This window comes from Bos indicus, chromosome 11, assembly GCF_029378745.1.
Source record: "Bos indicus isolate NIAB-ARS_2022 breed Sahiwal x Tharparkar chromosome 11, NIAB-ARS_B.indTharparkar_mat_pri_1.0, whole genome shotgun sequence".
In the NCBI taxonomy this organism is placed as follows: domain Eukaryota; kingdom Metazoa; phylum Chordata; class Mammalia; order Artiodactyla; family Bovidae; genus Bos; species Bos indicus.
In genome coordinates, this window is record NC_091770.1 from 29,228,194 (window position 1) to 29,253,207 (window position 25,014).

The 25,014-nt window shown below is 53.3% G+C and overlaps 1 protein-coding gene and 1 non-coding gene across 3 annotated transcripts in view; one reads left to right on the forward strand and one right to left on the reverse strand.

Moving 5' to 3' along the window:
• Positions 1 to 10,803, forward strand: part of TTC7A (tetratricopeptide repeat domain 7A) — a 122,848-nt gene extending 112,045 nt beyond the window's left edge. For both annotated transcript variants that reach the window (XM_019970104.2, XM_019970106.2), the window contains one exon: positions 8,590 to 10,803. In XM_019970104.2, coding sequence (XP_019825663.2) covers positions 8,590 to 8,811 — 222 coding nt within the window. In that variant the 3' untranslated portion in view covers positions 8,812 to 10,803. The remainder of the gene's footprint in view (positions 1 to 8,589) is intronic.
• A 6,972-nt stretch (positions 10,804 to 17,775) lies between these two features.
• Positions 17,776 to 17,848, reverse strand: TRNAE-UUC (transfer RNA glutamic acid (anticodon UUC)). Its single transcript has one exon. It is a non-coding gene; the product is annotated as a tRNA-Glu (tRNA).
• Positions 17,849 to 25,014: the final 7,166 nt, after the last annotated feature.

Sequence of the window (25,014 nt, forward strand, 5' to 3'; positions counted from 1 at the left end):
TGTATTGGTCTCCAGCATTCCCTGATCTCAGTGTCGTCCTTGTCCTGTCCTGAGACTCAGAACATCTGGGATCTAATCCTAGCTCTGGCCCTAATTCACCTGAGTGATTTAGGAAAAGACACACTTGGCTTCCACGATCCTAATGTCTCCTTTTATAAATGAATAATGAGCTTCATCATTCCTAGACCAGCGGTGTTATAATCAAATGAGCTGATTCATGAGAAAGCACTTCTGAAAGTCTGCAGTGCAGTACCAGAGAAGGTACCAGAGAAGGCAGAACACAGCACACCCACCACACTCTCTAGTCCCTTGCCCAAAACAGGCATCACTAATCGGTCACAGCACTTTTTCCCACTGAGCACAGATGGGATCTTGGGATCCTTTTCACCATGGTACTGCATAATGGGAGTCACTCCCCGTCGGTCTGTGTCAGCTTGGCACTTAGGTAAGGGCCGAGAGGGGACTTCCTAGGAAGCAGGGATGCTGAGGGAAGGCGCGGGGCCCAGCAGTGACTGAGGAGTCATCAAGTCCCTGAGAACCTCCCAAGAGGGGGCTCCTTTGAGGTGACCTGACCTTAGTGATAGGCGGGTCACTCGCCCTGGCCACCCACCGCCTCACTCTCCCTACCCTCCGCTTGGCTGAGCTGGGAGAATGGATGCTTCAGTGCAGAGCCTGTCTCACTCCAAGTGCAGCTTGAAAGTTTCAGCCAGAAGCGGACAGCCATGACTGTATCCCTGCCGCCTGTGTTTGTGGGTGGCACCCCACCCTCTTCTCTATCAGGGACAGGTTCTGGGGGCGTGGGATTTCCTGGCCCCTCTCCTACCAGGCTGCCCTGCTCCTCATTGGCCCTTGTTCTTGGTAATGCTTCTTTCTTGGGACAGAGCTCCAGCTCCTGCTGCCCGATCTCCCCAGAACCCTTTCCTCTTCAGGCACCCCAACCACAGGAGGAAACAGCCCTGCATGAGCTTCGGCTCCTGTGATGTAATTCCCAGAGATGTGATTTCTGAAGCAGTCCTGGCCTCGCGACCTGGCCTGTTCTCTCTCCAGATGCCCCTGGAAAGCCGGGAAGACAGTGTTTCTTTTTCTCTTTTTAATCTTTTCTTTTGTACTGGGATATAGCCATTAGCAAGGTGGTGAGTTTCGGGTGAACAGTGAAGGGACTCAGCCACACGTACGCACGTATCCATTCTCCCCCAAACCCCACTTCCATCCAGGCTGTCGCAGAACATTGAGCAGAGCTCCATGTGCTATACAGGAGGTCCTTGTTGGTTATCCATTATTAATATAGTGGATATATTTGTTTACAAATAGAGCTCCCTAACTATCCCTTCCCCCAGTCCTCTCCCCAAGCCCCATAATCATAAATCCTAAGTTAGTTCTCTAGCTCTGACTCTGTTTCTGCTTTATAAGTTCATTTGTATCATTTCTTTCTGGATTCCACATATCAGGGATGGGGGAGACAGTGTTTCGTCATCCACTGTCCTCTATGAGAGCGGCTGATGAATTATTCCCCTGCCTTCCCAGGTGGCTCAGTGGCAAAGAATCCGCCTGCCATGCCGGAGCCGCAAGTTCAGTCCCTGAGTCGGGAAGATCCCCGGGAGAAGGAAATGGCAACCCACTCCAGTGTTCTTTTCAGGATAATCCCATGGACAGAGGATCCTGCAATCCACAGGGTCAAAGAGTTGGACGTGACTGAGCATGCATGCACACGTGCATTCTCTCCCTGTGGCTCCCAACGTGGCTGTCTTTAAGTGGACTTGGGGATCAAGAGCATGGCCATGACCCCAGAGAGCTTCTTGCCTCCCTCTCTCTAGGCTGGGGTGTGCCACTTCACGACTTAAGTCCTCAGAAGCTCCCCGCCATCATCCCTCTGAGATTCCCCAAGGCAGGGCCTGAGTTAGCAAGCACCAGGGCTCTGCCCCACCCAAACCTGAGGTTCTGGGTTGGGCCTTTTGCAGGTGCTCCAGAAATCCAACCAGAAGGCTCTGCTCTCTGAGGTCAGAGAGGTAAACTCCACCTGCACAGAGCTCCTCCCAGCCCCCCAGGGTCCCGTCCCCGAGCCTGGATGGTGAGTGCCTGCGAGTCTCCTTGTGACCCCACGGACTGCAGGATGCCAGGCTTCCCTGTCCTTCACCATTTTCCCGGAGCTTCCTCAAACTCACGTCCATTGAATCAGTGATGCCATCCAACCAACTCGTCCTCTGTCGTCCCCTCTCCCTCTGTACACATATTCTATCTTGATTCACTACAAACTCACTTTTTGAAAAGCCAAGCCATTTTTGCCAAACTTAAAGTGTTAGTTGCTCAGTTGTTGTGTCCGACTCTTTGCGATTCCATGGACTGTAGCCTGCCAGGCTCCTCTGTTCTTGGGATTCTCCAGGTCAATACGGGAGTGGCTTGCCATTTCCTTCTCCAGGGGATCTTCCCAACCCAGGGACTGAACCCAGGTCTCCTCCATCTCTGCCTTGCAAGCAGATTTTTTACCGCTGAGCACCTGGGAAGCCCCAGTCCTGGAGGGTAGGACCACACAGAGGCTCAGCCCTGCCAGCCCCTGGGTTGTGGGGGCACTTGGAGATTACATCTTCTTGCTAGCTCAGTTTTTCTTCTATCAAATGGGGATAATAATGTGACCTCCAGGGGATAGTCTTAGTGTTCAGATGATGAAAGGACAAGTCAACATTGGGCATATTTTTGGTGCCATTCACAAGGCAGACCAGGTGGCCTGAGCCCCACCTTTGACTGGGCTGTTTGACATCACTGCCATGGCAGTTGTTCTTTTTGCTTTTGAGCTGCATGAACTGTTTGTGTGCTTTGGAGATTGATCCCTTGTTGGTTACATCATTTGCAAATATTTTCTCCCAGTCTGTAGGTTATCTTTTTGTTTTGTTTATGGTTTCCTATGCTGTTATGAAAGCTTTTACCTTTTCCTTTTTCATTTTGAAGTGTGGTTCCCAGGCCAAGTTCAGATGCTCTTGGTTTGCAGAGGGGAGAGGATGCCCAGAGTCAAGTCTCCGACACTCATTGTAGCCAAGTTGCTCTGTTCTCTCAGAGCACAGTGAGTGACTCTGGCCAAGGCACAGAGGTGCAGGATGTCAGCCCCAGCTGCCCTGTGGATGGGACGAGTATGCACAAGGCGAGGCCAGGCTGACCTCGGCTGAGAGCAAGGGCAGCTGGCCCAGTGGGCTAGAGTCTGTGTTGAGAGACGAGGGGGACTTGAGACCCCCTCTTACGGGTGAGGCTCTGTAGCTAAAGGGGTGGCTGGGCCCTCAGGCTGCTGGAGAGGAAGAACTGGGAAGGCCAGGCTCTGGAGAAGCCCTGCGCTTGGGCCCACAGTCTTGTTAGGCTGGGTTGATGGATGAAGTAGACAGTACCATAGCACAGCAGGGCCTCTGGTTCCAGGCCCCATGCCTGCTCTAGGCTTCTCCCTCCCGGCTGGCTTCCTAAGCTGTGGCAGGGGCTGAGAGCGTCCAGGCAGCCCGAGGAATGGGAGGACCCAGAAGTCTTGTGCGTGTGTGTGGCTGCACACACAGCCCCTCATCGGCGGAGTCTGAGCCTCCCCCAGCTCCAGCGGGCAGGAATATTGCTTCTGTTTGACAGGAAAATTCAGTAGGAATGTCTTGCTGGCTATTTGACCCCCTGGTGCAGTAGTTTTCTTGTGAGTTTTCTTCCTGGCCCCTCCCCAGGCTGCCTGAGGTCTGCAGTCCCTGATGGGGAAGTGGAGGGGAAGGGAGGAGGGGATGGGGGGTGCAGGGTGTGTCCCCGCAGCCTGGGCCTCCCGGGTCCAGCGGCCCCTGCCCAGCCCCCCATGCCCATGCTGGCGCAGCCAGCACACAGCCTGAACCCTCGCCCCAGGCTCATGAAGGTGGAGGCATGTCCTCTTGCCTGCACCCCAGGACTTTGTAGGCAACCTTAGGTCCGTGTGTGGACTTCTGAAGCCCACGCCAACCCTGATGAGGAAGTGGACAGGAAGCCTTCTGTCCATGCCACAGGCTCAGCACAGAGCCACGGGTAGGCATTGTTGGCTTACTTTAACCCCAGAATCAGTGGTCAGGGGAAAGATTTACACATCTGGAGGGTTCAGCAGGGCTCAGCCCCTTCCCTTTGTACAGAGGCCAACATACCCCAAAACAGCCCCTGTCACTAGCCCCTCAAGCTCCACCTTCTGCTCAGAGGGCAGCGTCTGCCATCACTGTCCATCAGTGTTCTCGTCTGGAACCCAAAGTCCGGAGGCCTCGCTGCAGTCTCCTGACCTGGCCCTGCAGGCCCGGCTGTGCTCCGGAGTGGGCAGAGCCCCCAGCCAGCCCAGGCTGAAACCAACCCCAAAAGGTCCAGCCCCCTGCCTTGGACCTGGGACGGGCAAGGGCCCCCCTGCCCAGGTCGCGACTTGCCCTCTCACCAAGCTGGTGCTTGTCCTTGAGCCTGGCTGTGGCCTCTGCAGACAGGCAGCACCAGGAAAGCCTCACTGTGGAGCCCCAGGAGGGAGGGAGGCACAGGTGTGAAGAGCACAGCACCCCCCACCCCCGCTCCGCCACACACAGCTGGGCTCTGAGGGAGTCTGGGGGCTCTCTCTCTCAGCAGGGGTCTCTTCCTTTGAGAGCCATGGGGAGCTCATCAGCCAGGCCTTGGGTGGGTCTAGAAGGAGTCGTGCCCTTCCCCACAACAGGGAGGTAGGTGGGCCTCCTGTGGCCCTGGAGCTGCCCAGCTCCAGGCGGGGCGTGGCCATGCGTGGGCTAGGTTCTCAGCCGGGGCAGATTCCTCATTCCCAGTCTGGTTGGGCAGGTTGCGGCTGACACACCTGGAAGAATTTGGAGAGCAGGAGAGGGCCTGGGCTTGGCTGGAACGTAGGCCTCCCTGAGGGGCGTGCCAGCACCCCCTCGCCCCCACTTCAACCCTGGGATGACAGGAGGAGTCTTCCTGGAGCTGCCTCAGAGCTGGCCCTGCCCGGGGCTCCTTCCTGCAGCCCCAGGGTCCCCAAGCAGGGGGCTCCAGGGACCAGGAGGCTCCAGCAGCCTCCAGCTGATGCCCGGCTTCCCAGCTGGAAAGGCTGTGACAGAATCCCAGGAATGTGCCTTGAGCTCAGAAAGAAAATTCCCAAAATAACTTCTATAAATACTTGAGGGGAGGGGTGGGGAGGGAGCGCTAGGCCTGGCCTGCAGCTGGCCTAGCCCCGGGGCTGCTTCCCAGGACCACCTCCCCCACACAGCCAGGCCTTCCCGCTGCCTGCCCCCACTCGGGGGACAGGCACTGCGTTAACAGGGTGACAGCGTGCAGTGGCAGTTCTGACAAAGGCCGGCAGGACCCTCCCTCCCCCTCATCCCCACCCCAGGCTGCAGCTCCTGCCCCCGCCCTGTGCCCTGTACTTCGGCAGGGAACCTGTATTCCTAACAGCGAGGGGCCCCTCAGAGTCACCGTGCACTCCTGAGACCAGACACCCCAGCCTGTGTGGCCCTAAGCAGGTCACTAAGTACATAAAGGCCTCCAGTGCGCCTGCTTTTGCATCCTCCTGCCAACACTCTTTTGAGCTGCGGTCCTGTGGGAAATCACAGAGCAGGGCAGGAGCCAGGGACACTGTCTCTTTCAGTCTAAGAGGGGTGGGTCAGGGGTGGCATTCAAGAGCCCATAGTAAGGAGCATGGTGTCAAGGTGGTGGTGTGAGCAGAGGGCGCCATTCTTGGGGAAGACTTCCTGGAGGAGCAGCAGGTAGATGAGATGTGGCCAGAGGCCCCCTCCTCCCTGAGATCCAGGGAGGGAGGGAAGAGGAAATGGATGATCTCAGGAATTTCTGGAGACTCCCCACCCCCCACCCCACCCCCGCCCCATAGCCCTGCCCCTCCCTGAGCTCCCGTTACAGGCGCGATGCTCCACCACATTCAGCAACTTGCACTTTGTTCTAATCCCTGTGTGGGCACGGCTGTGGCATTTGCCAGGTCAGGCGTCAGGCTGAGAGTCACGCAGGGGTCTGATCTTCCCCTCTCAGCGCAGGATGGGGCAGAGTCAAGAGGGGTATCTGGATGGAATTGAAATACCGGTTCTGTGTTCCCACCACCTCCCTGGAGACCTGGGGATGCGGGTGCCGAGAGGGTGACTGACGGCGGGCCCTGGGCACAGTGCCGGGCTCAGGGCAGAGCAGGTGAGACCTCGCACCCTCGTGGAGTGGGGCCCCGCCCAGTTGTCAGGCAGCAAACAGCGCTGAGTTGCTACCAAACATGAACCCGACGGGCTGGTGTCTCGGGCAGGTGGCAGCAGATCTTGTTACAGGCCCTGGGCCTCGGGGCCCAGCCTGACCCGGTGTCTCCTTTCAGGCTCTCAGGTCAGCACCCCAGGGTGGGGGAGGTGGTTCAACCCCACCCCAGCCTGAGCCAGTATCTCCTTTCAGGCTCTCAGGTCAGCACCCCAGGGTAGGGGGAGGTGATTCAACCCCACCCCAGCCCACAGTCTCCTCCAGGGGGAGCCTGGCCCTCCAGAGAAATCCCCTCTGCACCCTCCATGCCACCCCCCGGCCCAGGCCCCTCTGTTCATCCTGGGGACACTTCCATTTGCTGTTGGCCCACCATGCAGCCCACTCACGATTTCACAATTCATTCTTGCAGAATCCTCACAATAGCCTGCGAGGTAGGACTGCTCTATCTGCTGGTTTCCAGACCAGGAAACAGCAGCTCAGAGAAAATGGGCCACTCGCCTGTGGTCACAGCCCCCGTCAGTGGCAGGGCTCGATTCTGACCCAGCCAGGTCCTCTGGCTCTGAGCCCTGGGTGCCCCCCTACACAGAGGAGCCGCCCCCAACCTCCTGAACCACGAGTAAAACCAACACACGACACCCCAAGCAGCCCTTCCCAGACACCTGCACATTTGTTGAGATCAGGGGTTTTCAAAATCATTTTTCACTAGAGAGCCCTCTTTTGAGACAGGAATCTCACATGGAAGCTGGACATAGCAAACGTGTGTGTAAACGCCACTGCGGCCCCACCCCCGCCCTGGGCGGCCCACTGGCCTTCCCCATCTGTCCTCTGTTGCTCGGCCGTACACAGCACTCCCAGGGCTCTAACCTTCCATTTTTGGTGCTTAATTTTGGTGTCTGGCAGCCTGTCGTCTTGCCTTCCTGCCCTCCTCCCTATGGGCCCTGTTCCATCATGCACAGCTCGGGGTCCAGATCCCAAGGCCATGCAGTCAGAGCAGCTTGGCCCAGAGCCCTGCTGGACATGCTGAGCACTGCTCTCTGATCTTGGGCAGCCCTGAGTCAGCACTGCTCTCATCTGTCCAAATCCAAGGGCTCTGCTAAGGCTCCATCCTGTGCCTGGTTCTCCCATCCTCCCCCATCCCTGTGGTCCCCTGGGGACAGCATTGCCCTGGGTTGAAGTGCTCGCCTTCCTTCTGGCCCCCTGGATACCTGACCTCCAGCCATCGCCTCTGACAGGCTTTTCTGAGGGCTTCCTGAGCACCATCTTTCACTCTTGCCTAATTGGTTGTATTCCAAGCCCTCGGAGGACTTTATGAAATCAGGCATGTGCATCTTCCCCAGTGGGTCTCCATAGCAACAGAGGGCCTAACTCTGGGGAGTGCGGCGAGGAGGAAAATGTTCCAGCTAAAAATGTACATGGCCGTCAGTGGGCGGGCACCTGAAGGGGGGTTCCAGGCACACAGAAGGCAGCTCTTGGTCCCCGGCTGTCCAGGAAGTCAGTGTTCGGGCTTTACCTCACAACTTTGAACGAAAGGCTGGCCCCTGTGCTGCTCCCCCTGTGCCACCTTTGAGGGCTGGGACACAGGTTGGTGGGATGGTGCAGAGCAGTCTTTCTGAGACGAGGCTGAAAGGGGCCCCTGGCCCCTGCTCACCACCCTGTTCCCCACCTCCCACACCCTTCCCGGTGTGGGTGGATGTAGAGGGGACAGTGTGCCAGTTTCACTTGTGCTTGAAGCCAATCAGCAGGGCCAAGCTCCCTAGGCAGCCCTGACCCCTTCTCAGAGGCCCTCCTTTCACCCAGCATCTGTCCCTGATCCCCAGCCGTCTGCGGCCCTCACCTGCCAGGCCAGGCAGGGATGGGCTTGGGTCCCAGGAAGACAGGCCCCTGATGCAGGCACAGGACCCGTCCATCCACCACAGGCTTGAGGATCTCACAAGCCTTGGTCTCACGTGTCCCCGGGGAGAAGGCAGTGCCACGGTGCAGCCTGGGGTCTCAGGGTAACAGACCCATGGACTGAGTGCTCACACATGCCAACGATGTTCAAGTGCTTTGCCTACATGTGGTGTCAGCCTCACAGCAACCCCAGAAGTGGGCACACTGGTCTTTCCCATTTACTGATAAGGGTGACCTGCTCAGGAGCCCTCAGCTGTAAAGGGGAGACTCAAAGCCAGGCCTGCTGACCTTAAAGGGCATCCCCTGGGACCAGGAGGGGACAGAGCTGCCCCAGGGGGTGACCTGGGAGGCTGGGCTGGGACTGACAGAGGGAGGGTTTGCATAGGTCAGGGGCCCTTGATAGTACCCAAGCCTGAAATGCAGGGTTCCCTATAGCTTGTTGTCCTTACCCTGACAGCCAGGATGCTTGCCCCTCCGCCAGCACAGCCTCATTCACCGCACCCTGTGCTTGCTCCCCAGGGTCTCATGCTGAGTCGGCTAGGCCATAAGAGCCTGGCCCAGAAGGTGCTACGGGACGCCGTGGAGAGGCAGAGCACGTACCACGAGGCGTGGCAAGGCCTGGGCGAGGTGCTGGAAGCCCAGGGCCAGAGCGAGGCCGCTGTCGACTGCTTTCTCACCGCCCTCGAGCTGGAAGCCAGCAGCCCGGTGCTGCCCTTCTCCATCATCCCCAGAGAGCTCTGACACTGCCCACAGCCACGGGGATGGAGGGAGCGGCCTGGTGGGCGGCAGGCAGGCAAAGGCGAGGAGTAGGGAGCATGGTCAGGGGAGGTCCAGGGCCTCAGGGAAATACACCTCTAGGGAACACATCTGCCGGCTGCAACCCTGGTTCTCCTCGCCTCCTCTCCCTCCAGGGCCAGTGAGGACTGAGAGTTGCTCCTCTGGAGCAGGGTGGACCAGATTTGCATCAGAAACAAATCCCTTGTTCCTTGGGACTTGGACATCGTGGTGTCTGTGAGCAAGGAAGTAGCTGGCAGGCCGCATCAACAGGGGGCCGCTCCCCAGGGTACCTGTGTATCGTTTAGCTGAACAGTCGGGGTCTGAGGCTTGCATACCCCCTGCACCTGTCTGGAAGCCCCTGTACTGTACCTGCCTTCAACATCCCTAACCCTGGGTTTCCCAGCTTTGCACAAGCTCTAGTCTCAAACCTCAGCTCTCTGCTCCCAAACACCAAAGATGAGCCCCACAAGTTGCCCTTTGGCTGGGCCGAGAGAGTTCTGGGTTCTTTCCTCATCCCCTTGGGAGACCGTCTGCTTGAACCTAAGTGACTGAGAGGCATGGTGACTGGACCGGTTCCCTTAGAGAGCTAGTGGGGGAGCCTCCCAGCTGTACATCCCCGCCCTCCAGGCCCCTGTGCCTGAGGGCGCTCCCTGGCCCTGGTCTCACACCCCTCTCAGGTCACCTCCGGAGTGGTCCTGGCTGTAGGCTTTGCTGCCAAGTTGGAAGAGGAGAGGCCTCTGGGGCCTTTCCCAGGTTTAAGTTAGCGGGCGGTGCCTGGCCTGGCCCTTTGTCTGATGAGGCTGTTGGGCCCCCTTATGTTCGTCCCCCGCTGTTGCCAAGTGCCTTTAAGGCCTCTGGTGTCTGGCCAGGGGAACTGGGTTCCGGCCCTAACTAACCTTCCATTTCTGCCCACCCCATCTCTCTGGAAGCATGCCTTGGCTGCCTCCTTAGGCCCTGGGCTGTAGCCCCAAAGATACATACGTGGCTGCTGGACTCAGCCCTTCCTGAATACCTTGCATCAGCACCTCATTCCTTCACGCCTTACCTTTCTGGGCAATGGGTACAACATAGATGCCTCTGGGGGTTATGATGTGGAGACTGGCCTTAATATCTTTCACTAACCACAGCCCATTCTTGGCTGACTCAAACTCTGCCCTGGCCATTTGGTTTCCCCTGCCTGGGGCCAAAAAGGAAGGAGACTAGAGACCCCAGGAGGAGCCAGCCCCTCCTCTCTAGTCGGGCTGGCCTCTGTGTACATGACACCCTTGTCTACAGGGGTCCTGGGGGTGGGGGTGGGGGAGGGTCTTCCCTGCTGGCTTCCCTAGCCCTGCTGCACATTGCTCTTGGAATTCTCCCCAGGAAGTCAGCCTCCACAGGCCCACCAGGGAATTCCTTATCTGCACCTTGAGTTTAGTTTTTAAAGCTCCATCTGGTACGTTCCTCACTTGTAGGTGTGTGGAAAGGTTGGGCCAGGTCTGTTCCTCGGAGGGGAGGGGCTGTTGGAGGACACCCCCTCCCCAGCCTCCCGGCCCGGGCTCAGCATTGCACACCCCCCAGGTGCCACCAGGGCCAGCCTGTACCTCCTTGCCTTCCCGTGCCAGGCCAGGGGACGCTGTAACGACACCAGGTCCTTCTCCCACCTGGGTGAAGGAGCTCTGTGTGTGTACGTATGTGTATAAATATATATATATATATATATATGAGATAGAGATCTATTTTTATTCTGAAATTCTGTTGGGAAAAAATTCAACAAGAAAAAGCAGATGCTACTGGTTCACATCGGGATGCCCAGAGAGGTGGGTAGTGAGTCCGTGGTAATGCAAAAGGCAAAGCAACACCTGCGTTTTGACTTGAAGCATCGTTCCTGATGGGAGGCCTCGGACGCCCGGGCAAGCTGCTGACAGCTCAAAGGTCTTGAATAAAGAGACCCATGAAGGGAAGGCTGGTTTGTGTGAAGCAATGTGTTCGTGTTCATTTATCTACCAGTTATCCCTGGCCTTGAGCGAGCCCTGGAGAGGAGGCCAGGGTGGAGCTGCACAGGTGGGGAGGGGGGGAGAGGGAGGGGCCCACTGAGGAGATTGTGATGGGGGCCTGGGGGAGGTGCTAAGGACTGCAGGTGGGAGAAGGCAGCAGGGTCCTGGCAGGGCTGGCTGGAGTGGGCCTTGTTCTGGCCTGCCACCTGCCCCTCATGTGGGCTGGGAGAAGCCAGGGCTGGACGTGCCACCTGAACAGGAGAGACTGCCCTGAGGGCACGGCCAGGAGCGTCTTTAGCACCTGGGGGAGCGCCCAGGGGAAGCAGGGGTGTGTGGTTAGGGTCCGAGCCACACCCAGATCAGCCACCTGCTCCGAGAGGTCCAGACAGGTTCTCTAATAGATGTTACACTACATGTCTTACATTACGCCTGTTATAAAATGTGCATCAAAGGATGACAACAGTTTACACAGGAGCCCTGCTTTCTTAGTGCGCCCCAGGGGAGTATCTGGTAAGACACCCAAGGCTGCACCCATCCACCCTAAGGCTTCCCCCTGGCTCTCGGGGCTGGCCTAGACAGAGCTGCCCACTCAGCACCCTGGCCTCCTCCACTCCAACCCTCAGCCCTGTGATTGGGTCACGGCTTTGCTATTCTGGTGAGGAAGGGCCTTTCCAGGAGCTGCTGGGTGCTCAGCTTCGATTTCCCTCTGGTACTTTTTAGGAAACACCTTTAGTCTTTAGTGATTTAACAATTAGTATCAAATTGCTTGTCTCACAGCCTCACCCCCAGCTCAGGCCCCCTGGGTGAGAACTAAAAGCCTGCTACAGGTCACAGAGGGGGCTTCCCTGGTGGCTCAGACCGTGAAGAATCCGCCGGCAACGTGGGCAACCCAGGTTCAATCCCTGGGTCGGGAAGATCCCCTGGAGAAGGGAATGGCTGTCTACTCCACTATTCTTGCCCAGAGAATTCTATGGACAGAGGAGCCTAGTGGGCTACAGTCCATGGCCTCACAAAGAGTTGGACATGACTAAGCAACTAACTTAGGACTGGAAACTAAGGACTGGAAAAGGTCAGTTTTCATTCCAATCCCAAAGAAAGGCAATGCCAAAGAATGCTCAAACTACCGCACAATTGCACTCATCTCACATACTAGTAAAGTAATGCTCAAAATTCCCCAAGCCAGGGTTCAGCAATACGTGAACTGTGAACTTCCTGATGTGCAAGCTGGTTTTAGAAAAGGCAGAGGAACCAGAGATCAAATTGCCAACATCCGCTGGATCATCGAAAAAGCAAGAGAGTTCCAGAAAAACATCTATTTTCTGCCAAAGCCTTTGACTATGTGGATCACAACAAACTGTGGAAAATTGTGAGAGATGGGAATACCAGACCACCTGACCTGCCTCTTGAGAAATCTGTATTCAGGTCAGGAAGCAAGTTAGAACTGGACATGGAACAACAGACTGGTTCCAAATAGGAAAAGGAGTACGTCAAGGCTGTATATTGTCACCCTGCTTATTTAACTTATATGCAGAGTACATCATGAGAAAGGCTGGGCTGGAAGAAGCACAAGCTGGAATCAAGATTGCCGGGAGAAATATCAATAACCTCAGATATGCAGATGACACCACCCTTATGGCAGAAAGTGAAGAGGAACTAAAAAGCCTCTTGATGAAAGTGAAAGAGGAGAGTGAAAAAGTTGGCTTAAAGCTCAACATTCAGAAAACGAAGATCATGGCATCCGGTCCCATCACTTCATGGGAAATAGATGGGGAAATAGTGCAAACAGTGGCAGACTTTATTTTGGGGGGCTCCAAAATCACTGCAGATAGTGACTGCAGCCATGAAATTAAAAGACGCTTACTCCTTGGAAGGAAAGTTATGACCAACCTAGATAGCATATTCCAAAGCAGAGACATTACTTTGCCAACAAAGGTCCGTCTAGTCAAGGCTATGGTTTTTCCAGTGGTCATGTATGAATGTGAGAGTTGGACTGTGAAAAAGGCTGAGTGCTAAAGAATTGATGCTTTTGAACTGTGGTGTTGGAGAAGACTCTTAAGAGTCCCTTGGACTGCAAGGAGATCCAACCAGTCCATTCTGAAGGAGATCAGCCCTGGAATTTCTTTGGAAGGAATGATGCTAAAGCTGAAACTCCAGTAGTTTGGCCACCTCATTCGAAGAGTTGACTCATTGGAAAAGACTCTGATGCTGGGAGGGATTGGGGGCAGGAGGAGAAGGGGACAACAGAGGATGAGATGGCTGGATGGCATCACTGACTCAATCGACCTGAGTCTGGGTGAACTCTGGGAGTTGGTGATGGACAGGGAGGCCTGGCATGCTGCGATTCATGGGGTCACAAAGAGTCTGAGCAACTGAACTGAACTGAAGCAACTAACATTTTCCCTTTTCATCTAGGCTATAGATGGTGTTACTTGCCTGCCTGGCAGAAAGGTCTAGAAAAGCTAGTCCTACCAGGAAAAGAATGGTAGGAATCTGGAGAGGGGTGGGGAGGGGAAGCTTTCCTGGCCCCGAGGAAGGCTTTGTTGGTCAGATGTTGGAAAGTCAGGCAGTGGTGGAAAGCCAGGCATTCCCTGACCTCCAGTTACAGGTCCACAGACCCCTCATTCACACTTGAGCCATCCCTGGAGAGGGAGGAGCCAGCCTTGTGTCCAACCCATGGCACCAGAACAAGGGCTGGGGTTCTGGGACAAGACTCAAGATCTCACTGTCACCCACATGAACCTCCAGCCCACAGCCGTGTAGTGTTAACAGTGTTTATCTGCAAGCACAAGTATGAATGGAATTTCAGCCACCACCATCCAGACTTCTTTCTGCTACCACAGTACTCGTTGTTGTAGACACACCCCCTGCCCTACTGGAGCTCTCAGATGTTGTCACTGTGCAAATATTTCTTGGCCTTGCTTGGGAAGCATCCAGCTAAACAAATCTCCCCCAGCCCATGCTGCCAGCTTTCGATGACAACCCACAGTCAGAGAGCCTCAAGCATCAGCAATGTGTCAGACCAACCCACATGGTGCCGACTTGGGTTCTAGAAGTTAGGGAGGTCCTACTGGGAAAGTATCCCATGCCAGAAACTCCTTGGAGTTTTTATCAAGCTTTCAGTTGCAAAAAAAAGCAGAGACCCACTGAAAGTAGCCCTAGGAAAAGAGGCAAGGGGGCCCTGGAGCCCTAAAGCAGGGACTGCAGGGCACAGATCTGGGGCCAAAGCAGCTACGTATCTGTTTTTGGTGATGGAGTCAGTACCCAGAGTGAACTCGAAGGCCCAGTGTACCCCTGGCTGGCCCCATGCCCTTGAGAAGTTACCAACCCTCTCTTTGCCTGTCTCCCCATCTGTAGTGTCTGTTTTGTGGACTGTCCTGATGATTAAGAAAAACAGAAAGAGCCTAGAACAGTGCCGTGATAACCACTGGATACCATATGATGACTTTCCCTGCCCCTGCCTGCTCCGGCCTCCTCTCCCTGGTGGCTGCCTTTGCTCACTCAGAGATGCTCCCAAAGGACTGCATTCAATCCACATACCCTGGCTGCAGCCCCTCTGCACAGCTTAGCTTAGATTCTTGGGTGTGAGGATCTCATTGGTCCCACTCATTTTTCCATGGGTCTCTAATGACAATCAGCTGTGACCAGAGGACATGGGCCTCAGGACACAAAATCCAGCTGCTTGAGCAGCTGGAACTCTGGGTGAGCAGTAACGGGCCCCTTCTGAGACCCTGCATCAGCCCATCACTTCCTCAAGCCCTCCTGGGCCCTGGGTGAGATGGAGGTCCTGCTGGAGGAGACAGACAACAGAATTGGCCCCCACCCTTGCCCCTCCCTATCACTGCCACTTTATGGTACACTGTGAGGCTCCTGTCCTGGCTCTTGATGACAATCCTAACATTCTCCCTGCAATATACTAATTAGTATAAGGCACTTTGCTTATCTGTGAACTCTCTCTGACATTGCTCCTCTGGTAGTCAACAACCTAGGGAAGTGAGTTTTGTCCCCGTGAAAGGTGATGCAGTTATGGTGCCTCCGCTCACTGCTTGGAATACAGCCAAGCTGAGAGTAAGGTCCCTGCCCATAGAGCCCGCCCCAGCTCATCGGATGGGAGAGAGGCAGGTAGCGCCTGTCACCGAGGCAGCAGAATGACCCCTTTGGGATCCATGGAAACATGTATCACCAGGAATCCTCTGCTCAAGTGTCACAGGGGCAGATACACGGGTCCAGAACCCCACCCCCCACCCACCCCACTGCACCAGCAGCTGCAGCCCACAGCCCGAGACCCACACTTCCAGGGGAGAACAGCCCATGCTGCCTGCTGCCCTCGCCCTTTCTGCAGCCAGAGAGGAGGTTTCTGAAACAGAGATCACTCAAGAAGTTGGAAAGTCACCGCAAAAGCAAGAGAGTTCTCAAGACGCCAGGCAAACCAGAAACAAGAAAAGGTCACCACAGGGGCTGTGCACCAGGTCATGTGACACCCCCCCCCACCCCCCGCCCCGGCCTTTGCACCAGCTGATTGGGCCACGGGTGGTTTCCAGAACCAAAGTTCCTCCTCTGTGCACCGGCCCACCACCCAGGAGGTGGCAGGGGCCCCCGAGCGGAGAGGCCCCCAGCCTGCCGTGACTCCCCCTCCTCCCTCACACTCACTGTCTTCCCCTTTTAACTGTCTCTTTGGAATTTGGCAAGAAGTCAGCCATTGTGGGCCTCTTTTAAAAACGTTTCTCCCCCGACCCCAACCCGAACCGTTTGAGAATAGGTTGCATAAATCATGCCCCTTTACCCCTTAATAATTCAGTGGTTTGTTAAGAACAAAGGGTCTCGTCTTACGTAACCACAGCACAGTTAACAAATGAAGGAATTTGCCCTGACGCAGTATTTTCTCTCCTCTCCCATTCATATGCCACCACTCTTCTTTGCAGCCCTGTCTTCCCCCAACCCAAGATCCCATACTCCACTTAGCTGTCACATCTCCAGTTTCCTTTCATCTGCAACAGTTCCTCTCCCTCTCTTTGCCCTTCACGACATTGACAGAGCTGAAGGCTGCAGAGGGTCTGGCCTCTGAGGTGTCAATGTGGTCAGAGAAAGAAGCAGTTTGGGGACTTCCCTGGCAGTCCAGTGCTTAAGATTCTGTGCTTCCATTACAGGGGCATGGGTTTGATCCCTGGTTAAGGAATTAAGATTCCCACATGCTGCATGGTGTGGCAAAATAATAATAAATTGCATTTTTTTTAATGATGCAAAAAAAAAATTAAAAAAGAAAAGGCAGTTCGTGGCTGGAGCAGAGGTTGAAAAGTAGTAGAAACTGCAGGTCAGAAAGAAAGGAGAGGAGCTGGTTGGAGGCTTCACAGGCGGCACTAGTGGTAAAGAACCTGCCTGCCGATACAGGAGCCGTAAGAGACATGGATTCAATCCCTGGGTCGGAAGACCCCCTGGAGGAGGGCATGGCAACCCACTCCAGTATTCTGACCTGGAGGATCCTAGTAGGCTAAAATCCATGGGTCACAAAGAGTCGGAAACAACTGAAGTGACTTAGCACACACACACACACACATGAGCTGGTCGGAAGAGTCAGGAAGATTAAAAAATGCAGAGCAGGTGAATCTGTAAAGACAGAGAGCTCCAAACAGAAATGGATGCCCATTTTCAAGGGGGCAGAAAATGATGGAAGCCCAAGAGTTTCATCGATTCTGTCCCAGACAACCTTTCCCACTCCTGCAGCCTGAGGTCAAGATTCCCATCTGAATCCTTTCCCCCTGGTCCTTGCAATGACCCCTCACGACTTAGGGGACCTTGGGTGCGTCTCTTCCTGGTGACTCTGCCCATTCCCAGAGAGGCACACTCTCCTCTCAGTGTACACCTGGAGACCAGCCTTTGGGGGGCACATGCCAAGGTACCCACCTTTAGGGGGAGGAGCTCTGACCAGAGGCAAAGGGGCACAGGTGGGTGTGGCAAAAGCCCATCTTGCAGGAAGTCAGTGCAAGAAGGTGAGGTGACTTGCCCAAAGACCCCCATACTCCAGGGCAGTGGTCGACATGCAGGCAGTCTGCATGCGAGAACCTCGTCTACTGCATTCTTCCTGGGACACCTGCCAACCAGAGGAGGAGCACATGTATGCTGAAACGGGGACCAGAGCAGGCGTGGGGACACCACGGCAAAGACCAGCTGCCTCAGGTGTCAGCTCTGATGCCTGAGATGGATCCCTTCGCTGTGTACAGGTCACAGCATAGGTGTATTCCCCAGCTCCCTGTCCCCAGGTCCCAACTTGTATATCATGGCTGTTCAAGGGCCTACAGTTCTTAATTTATTATATTCTCTTAATAAAACTGTATGTATGCTTAATCTCATTTTATAAATTATTTTAAAGGGACTTCCCTGGTGGCCAGTGGTTAAGAATCCACCTGCCAATGCAGGTGACTGGGGTTCAATGGCTGGTTGGGGAATTAGGATCCCCAACTAAGCCCACATGTTGCAACTGTTGAGCCCTTGCAAACACGACTACTGAGCCTACACGCCTAGAGCCCATGCTCCACAATGAGAGATGCCATCACAAGAAGCAGCCCACACGCCACCACGAGAAAGCAGACCCCATTCGCTGCAACTAGAGAAAGTCCATGCGCAGCAATGAAAAGCTCATGCGCCATGATGAAGACCCAGCACAGCCAAAAAAATACTCATATATCTTCACCATTAGGATCTTCATCTACACTATCGATACATGCATCATTAAACACAACTTTCCAGAAGCTTCATTTCCATATAAGATAGAGCATATTTAAATTTTTGGAATAATGTGACCCCTGGAGCCACATATTAGAAGCCATTATTTACTTCTAATATAAGTAAAATATTAGGAGCATTGTCCACCCACCCAACCCCATTCCCCATAACTTTTAAGGTGACTTTTTTTTACTGTTTAAAAATTCTTGGCCAGGTCTCACAGCTTGTGGGATCGTAGTTCCCCAACCAGGGATTGAACCTGGGCCCATGGCATTGAAAGTGCCAAGTCCTAACCGCTGGACTGCCAGGGAACTTCCAACATGACTGCTCTCTAAGTGATCTTACAGAGCTTGTTTATAACATCTAACATCTGCAGTCTTAAGGTCAACCTTCCAGGAATGATTTCTAAAATCAGTAATAAATTTTTTTATCTTCTCTTTCAAAAAACTTAATTCATTTCAGATGACTTTTGTCAGGACCAAACACCAAAAATGGCTGAGGTTATTTAGGCTAACAGTCCTTCCCCAGACAATTCTTTGCAGTTCAAAATAAAAGGAACTTCCATAATATAAAAGACGTTATGAAACAGGAAAGCCAAACAATCTTGAGAAAAGAAGGATAAAACTGGAGGTATCATACTCCCTGACTTCAGACTATGCTATAAAGTTTCAATAATCAAGATAGTATGCTAGCACAAAAATCAGACTCACAGACCAGTGGAACAAAAAGAGAGCCCAGGGACTTCCCTGGTTCTCCAGTGGCTAAAACTCCCAATACAGGGGGCTGGGGTCCAATCCCCAGTCAGGGAATTAGATTACACGTGCCACAGCTAAGAGTTCACATGCCATGCAACTAAGATCTGGCACCACCAAATAAATAAATAAAAATTAATATTTTTAAAAATAGCCCAGAAATAAACCCACAAACTTATGGGCAATTAATCTATGACAAAGAAGAATATACAATGAGGAAAAGACCATCTCTTCAGTAAGTGGTGCTGGGAAAACTAGACAGCTACATGTAAAATAATGAAATCAGAACATTTTCCCCATATTATTTACAAAAATAAATTCAAAGTGAATCAGAGACCTAAATGTAATACCAGAAACCATAAAACTCCCAGAAGAAGATGTAGGCAGAACACTTCCTGACATAAATTGTACCAACAGATTTTGAGTCTGTCCCCTAAGACAAAAGAAATAAAAGCATTCACCTGAAGCTACCACAACATCGTTAATCAACTACACCCCAATACAAAATGCTTTTGGTGTTAACAAAGTTAAAATTAAAAATAGGACCTTAAGTAAAAGCTTTCGTACAGCAAAGGAAACCATTGACAAAATGAAAAGATAACCTACTGAATGAGAGAAAATATTTGCAAATGACATGACCAATAAGGGGTTAATATACAAAATATAAAAACAGCTCATATAACTCAACATAAAAAAAAACCTGATTAAAAAATGGGCACAAACCTGAATAGACATTTCTCCAAAGAAGATACACAGATGGCCAATATGCACATGAAAAGATTCTCAGTATCGTTAATCAGAGAAATGCAAATTAAAACCACAATGAGATACCACCTCACACCTCTTAGAATGACTGCTATCAAGAAGAACACAAATAACAAATGTTGGGAAGGATACGGACAAAAGAGAACCCTCCTACACTCTTGGTGGCAATGTAAATCGGTGCAGCCGCTGTGGAAACAGCATGGAGACCTCTCAAAAAGCTCAAAATAGAACCACCACATGATCCAGCAATTCTCCTCTGCATATATATCCAAACTGAAAAAAATAAAAACACGAATTCAAAAAGATACATGCACTCCAACAGCCAATTGTAAATAGCATTATTTACAATTGCTAAGATATGGGACTTCCCTGGTGGTCTAGTGACTAAGATTCTGAGCTCCCACTGCAGAGGGCCCTGGTTCAGGCCCTGGTCAGGGAACTAGATCCCACATGCTGCAACCAAATAAATAAAATAAATAAATAGATTTTTTTTTTAATTGCTAAGATATGGAAGCAACCTAAATGTCTATAAACAAAAGATGTGGTACGTATACACAAGAGAATACTATTCAGCCATAGCAGAGTGAAAATTTGGCATTTACAACAACATGGATGGGCCTGGAAGGTATTCTGCTCGGTGAAATATGTCAGACAGAGAATAACAAATACTGTATGATATCACTTATATGTGGAGTCCAAAAACTAACACAAACTCGTGACTATAGCAAAAAAGAAACAGGCTTAAGATATGGAGAGGAAACTAGTGGTTACCAGTGAGGAGAGGGAAGGGGTAGAGGGTTAAGAGGCACAAACAATGATGTATAAAATAAATAAGCTGTAAGGATATATAATATGACAGGAATTATGGCCAATATTTCATGATAATTATAAATGGAGCATAACCTTTAAAAATGGTAAATCATTATGCTGTACACCAGAAACATCATAGTGTATCAACTATACCTCAATAAAGTACAGTATGCAGTAAGCATCTGTGTGCTAACACTATAGTAGGCACTGGGACATTCACCCATTCCTCAGTAGATCCCAACTCTTATGATCCCAGAGCCCACAATCCAACACTGGCCTCAGGCCTCAGGATACGCAGATGACACCACCCTTATGGCAGAAAGCGAAGAGGAACTAAAGAGCCTCTTGATGAAGGGCAAAGGGGAGTGAAAAACCTGGCCTACACCTCAACGTTCAAAAAACGAAGATCATGGCGTCCGGTCCCATCACTTGATGGCAAATACACGGGGAAACAATGGAAACAGTGACAGACTTTATTTTCTTGGGCTCCAAAAAGCACTGCAGATGGTGACTGCAGCCACAAAATTAAAAGATGCTTGCTCCTTGGAAGACAAGTTATGACAAACCTAGACAGTGTATTAAAAAGCAGAGACATTACTTTGCCAACAAAGGTCTGTCTAGTCAAGGCTATGGTTTTTCCAGTGGTCATGTATGGATGTGAGAGTTGGACCATAAAGAAAGCTGAGCACTGAAGAATTGATGCCTTTGAACTATGGTGTTGAAGACTCTTGGGAGTCCCTTGGACTGCAAAGAAATCAAACCAGTCAATCCTGAAGAAATCAATCCTAAATAGTTGTTGGAAGGACTGATGCTGAAGCTCCAATACTTTGGCCACCTGATGCGAAGAGCCGACTCATTAGAAAAGACCCTGATGCTAGGAAAGACTAAAGGCAGGAGAAGGGGATGACAGAGGATGAGATGGTTAGATGGCATCACCGACTCAATGGATATGAGCTTGAGCAAGCTCCAGGAGATGGTGATGGACAGGGAAGCCTGGCATGTTGCAGTCCATGGGGTCGCAAACAGTAGGGAGACGACTGAGTGACTGAACACCACCACCTTGACTTTAGCCCAGTGAGACTGATTTGGGGACCCCTGACCTCCTGAACAGTAAGAGAATAAATCTGTGTTGATTTAAGCACCAACGTCTATGGCAATTGTAACAGCAGCCACTGGAAACTAACACACATAATTTCATTAGTGAGCTCCCTGGGCATGGGGGTACTCTGCAGTCCAGCTCCCATGCCCAGCCCAGGAGGGGCTGGTGATCAGAAGCCTGATTAGCTGTGACTGTGCCAGGCATGTTTCCGAGCATCCCGGCCCCTTCCCAGGCTGCTCAGTTAAGTGGGGGGCACAGGTCCCTGCCTCCTTGCCTCCCGCCAAGCCCACTCTGGTGACCAGAGATGTACTGTCACTGGGCCTGAGCCCTGCTTGCTACCTACAGTTCTCAGGGACTAAGCTACACTCTGACCCAAAGCAGCCACATTGCCACCTCCCTCCACTGCTGGATGGGCCTCTCTGAGCCCCTCTCTCTCCTCAGAAGGGTGACATCCTGTTCTGGGCTCTGATACGGCCAAGGGTGTCGTCATTAAGGCAACGCAAAGACCTACTAAGAGACAGCCTTCATGTGTCCACCCCACGGGCCTCCCCTTCCTCTGGCTCCTCCTCCATCTGTCCCTGACCCATCGCTTACTTGCCACCCTCAACATCCAGGCCTCTGTCAGCTTTGGCTCATCCTACCATCCACAGTCACGTCTTCACCAGGGAGATGGCAGACGAGCCAGGCCAGGATCTGGGTCTCTGGCAGTGGCCCCCACAAGCCCACCCAGCCCCTGTGGTCATCAATCCAGAACTCAAACCCCTCCGTTTGCGCCCAGTGGATTCTGCATGCCTGCAGCCCTGCCCTTGGGCCAAAACCAAAGATCTGTAAGGTGCCCAGCCTAGAATCAGGCTGGCAAGAGTGGCTGGGTTCAGGCCCTGCTCACCTCTCTATGCAGAACGGCCTCCACTAGAATGTACCAGCAACCTGCTTCACTCAGTCCGGTCCAGCCCCGCCCTCTTCCCTCAGGACTCAGCCAGACACCAACACGGGCCAATCTCTTCTTCTGAGCCGGAAAGTGTGACTTCTCAGGGCAACGGCGGCCCTGTCTTAAACTTTTACGGGTTGGAGGACTACCTGTGGCCCCACCTAGTTACTGGTGATTGGTGTTTTCACACTGTCCCAGCAGATATTCTCAATCTTGGCCAATCATTGCAATCACCTGGGTGTGGGGATGGGAAGGGGGAACAAAAACTACTGGGTCTGAATCCTACCAATGAGTTTGATGATGGCGGGCAACTGCCAGGCTGTGAGAGTTTTAAAGTCTCCCCAGGGGATTCTAAAATGCAGCTTAAAACGACTGATTCGGAACTTGTGGAATGTGTTTTCAAGATAACAGGGCTTCCAAAGTGATTCTAGGCTTGAGGACTGGAGGCCAGGCAGCTCGTGCTGTTTTGAGGCGGGTGGCACCGGGCAAGTGAGAGGTGGTGCTGGAGGCAGGGCCGGTTGCCTGAGCAACCTGTGGCCCTTGGTCTCTGGGTCTGGAAGGTGTCCTCTGTGGGCCTAGAAAGCAGTGAGGGGGCGTTCACAGTGCGGATGAGGAGGAGGGAAAGAGGAAAAGAGAAGGGAGGAGACAAGCTGTCCCCATCAGTGTGGTGACTTCTGACATGCTCTGACTCAGTGCGGAGGGAATTTCACAGGGCAACAGCAGATGATATTTGCAGCGAAGATGAGCCATTCCCTTTGGTTGAAGCCAAATTCCAAGGGCAACTGGGGCAAGTGAGTGGGAGGGGAGAGGACCAAGGGATGCTCAGGGAAGCCAGGGCAGGGACCTCGAGAAGCAAGCATCACAGTGGTCCACGCAGGAGGCCAGAGGGACCCTGGAGAGAAGGCCCCTCGGGGATGTGGGATAAACACCACATTCCCTTCCATCTCTGGGCTTTTCTAACTCAGTCTGGACCTGTCCCCGGATGCGCACAGTGGCTGTAGCTGCTACGTGTTAATATCCCCTCTCGGAGCTCAAGCTCAAAGTCAGCCCAGGTCTGTCCAGTCTCTCCACGTTGGAAAAGACAGGAGGAGGCCCTGCTCTTCAAACGCTGTCCCCGTTTTAGGCTCGTGGCAGGAAAAAGCCACCCAGAATCCCTCCGGGCTATTTGGGAACGCCTCCCACTACTTGTATGAAGTACTATTTAAAATGCCGGAAGATGTCAAAGAGCGGAAGCAAACACTGCTCTCCTCACTGCCGGGCACAGCCAGCCCTGCTGCTAGTACCTAGGGCACAGCTTCTGTCATATCACCCGAGTCACAGAGGAGGCAGAGGGCTGTGTTACGGACAGGGGCAAGGCTGCTAGGGAGGCCAGTACTGAGGTCCCCCCGGCTCCAGACAGACGACGGAAGCCACGGAGCCGAGGACGACGTTAGTGCAGACTCAAGACTCCAGGGTGTCCGGGTGGCCCTGCAGAATGTTCTCTCGCCGTTCCACCTCCAGCCGACGTCCTGGCAGGCCTCCCAAACCCCCTTCTTGCAGACCAGGCAAGAGCCATCCCCTGCTTCTTATGCTGAAAGGGTCTTCATTCTCTTCTAGAACATGGGAGAGCTGCCCTCCACCCCACCTACACACAAGACGCAGCTGGGCCCCTGCAGCTGTGTCTGTCTGCCCCAGGGGTCGAGGCCCTCCTGCCAGATCTGGAGGGACCAGGGTGGACCCCTGACCAAGCTGGCCAACTAGATTCTCTCTCCTGGGAACCCGGCAGTGGAATCAGGAGAGGCTGGTGACATTCTTTAGGGTGTGACATGAACAGAAAGCAGTGTTAGACCCAACACAGCCAGCCTGAGGGAGAAACAGCGGGAGGCTGAGGGAGGGGGGAGGAACCGCTCCCGCTCACGCCCCTGGGTCGCTCTGCTGTCTGGAGATACCCCCACAGACGTGCAGCACAGTCTCCCTCCTGCCCCTGCCAGCGTGAGGGTTGCCCTGACCTTCCACCCACAAGCCCCAAAACAGATGTGATCACCGCTCACCTCGCTCCTTCTAGAGCCCTGCCCCCACTGCCCTGAGCGCCAGGCACAACCTGGCCCACTGCTCCTGGAGAAAGCGCCCTCCGTTAGAACCGCCAGCATTACCTTCTGATCCTGCAGGGGCCTCTGACCCACTTGGAGAATAAAGCTGCCCTGTGGCCATCTGCTGATCAAAGTGGGGCAAGAGCAGCCACCCGAGGCAGCCGCCTCATCCTCCAAGGGGCCATTTTCTGCTCTGAAGGAACGCAATGCAGGGAGTCTCTTCCATAAAAACAAAACATGGATAAACCCAGATGGGAGATGCAGGCCTCCCCTTCCTTGTCCCCAATGCCTACTTTACAATGGTATTTATAAGACTAGAGAACTGGGTTTTTCTCAATATAATAGAATATAAGGATTTATATTAGATTTTCTTTCTTTTAGTTAAAAAGATTCCTTCCTATTACTGATGAATGACTCTGTAGTCTCCCCATCCTTCCTTTCTCCTGACGTCATTTCCCGAGCCCATGCCCTGGCTGGAGTCCGTGAGCAGTGCTGACTGCTGGGCCTGTGATCTGCGCCTCGCCCAACCCCTTCCTGCTCCGCCTGCACCCTCCACTCTAGCTGGGCCTGTCTCCCTCTGTTCCCCTCCAGCAAATGTCTCTTCCTGCGTTTCACTCAAAAGCGTTCCTTGCCCTCCACCTTCTTCCCTCTCCTCTCTGCCTGTCTCAGTCTCCTGGTCCCAGGGGTGCCAGCCAAGCTGCCGGCCGCATGCAGCCACCCTTCCCCACTGGGGCAGTGCTGCCCTGTCTCTGCTGAGCGCCTGGGGCCCTCGATGTCAGGATCGCTCCTCTATGCACTGGGCACAGTAATCTCGCAGTTTCCTGAGCCTAGGGTGTGTCTTCCCAGTGGGACTGCCGTCCACATGACAGCCACCCCTGAGCCGCACACACAAGGTAACCAGGAAGAGGTCCTTGGCATGGTTCTCGGCATGGTTCTCAAAGCCTTCCTTGAGTCGGAAACTATTCCAAACTACCTTTCTGGCCTTGTCTCCCCTTTAACCCACCCTAAATTCAGTCACATGCTTCGTTCATCTTTGTCTTAACCTCCACTCCCC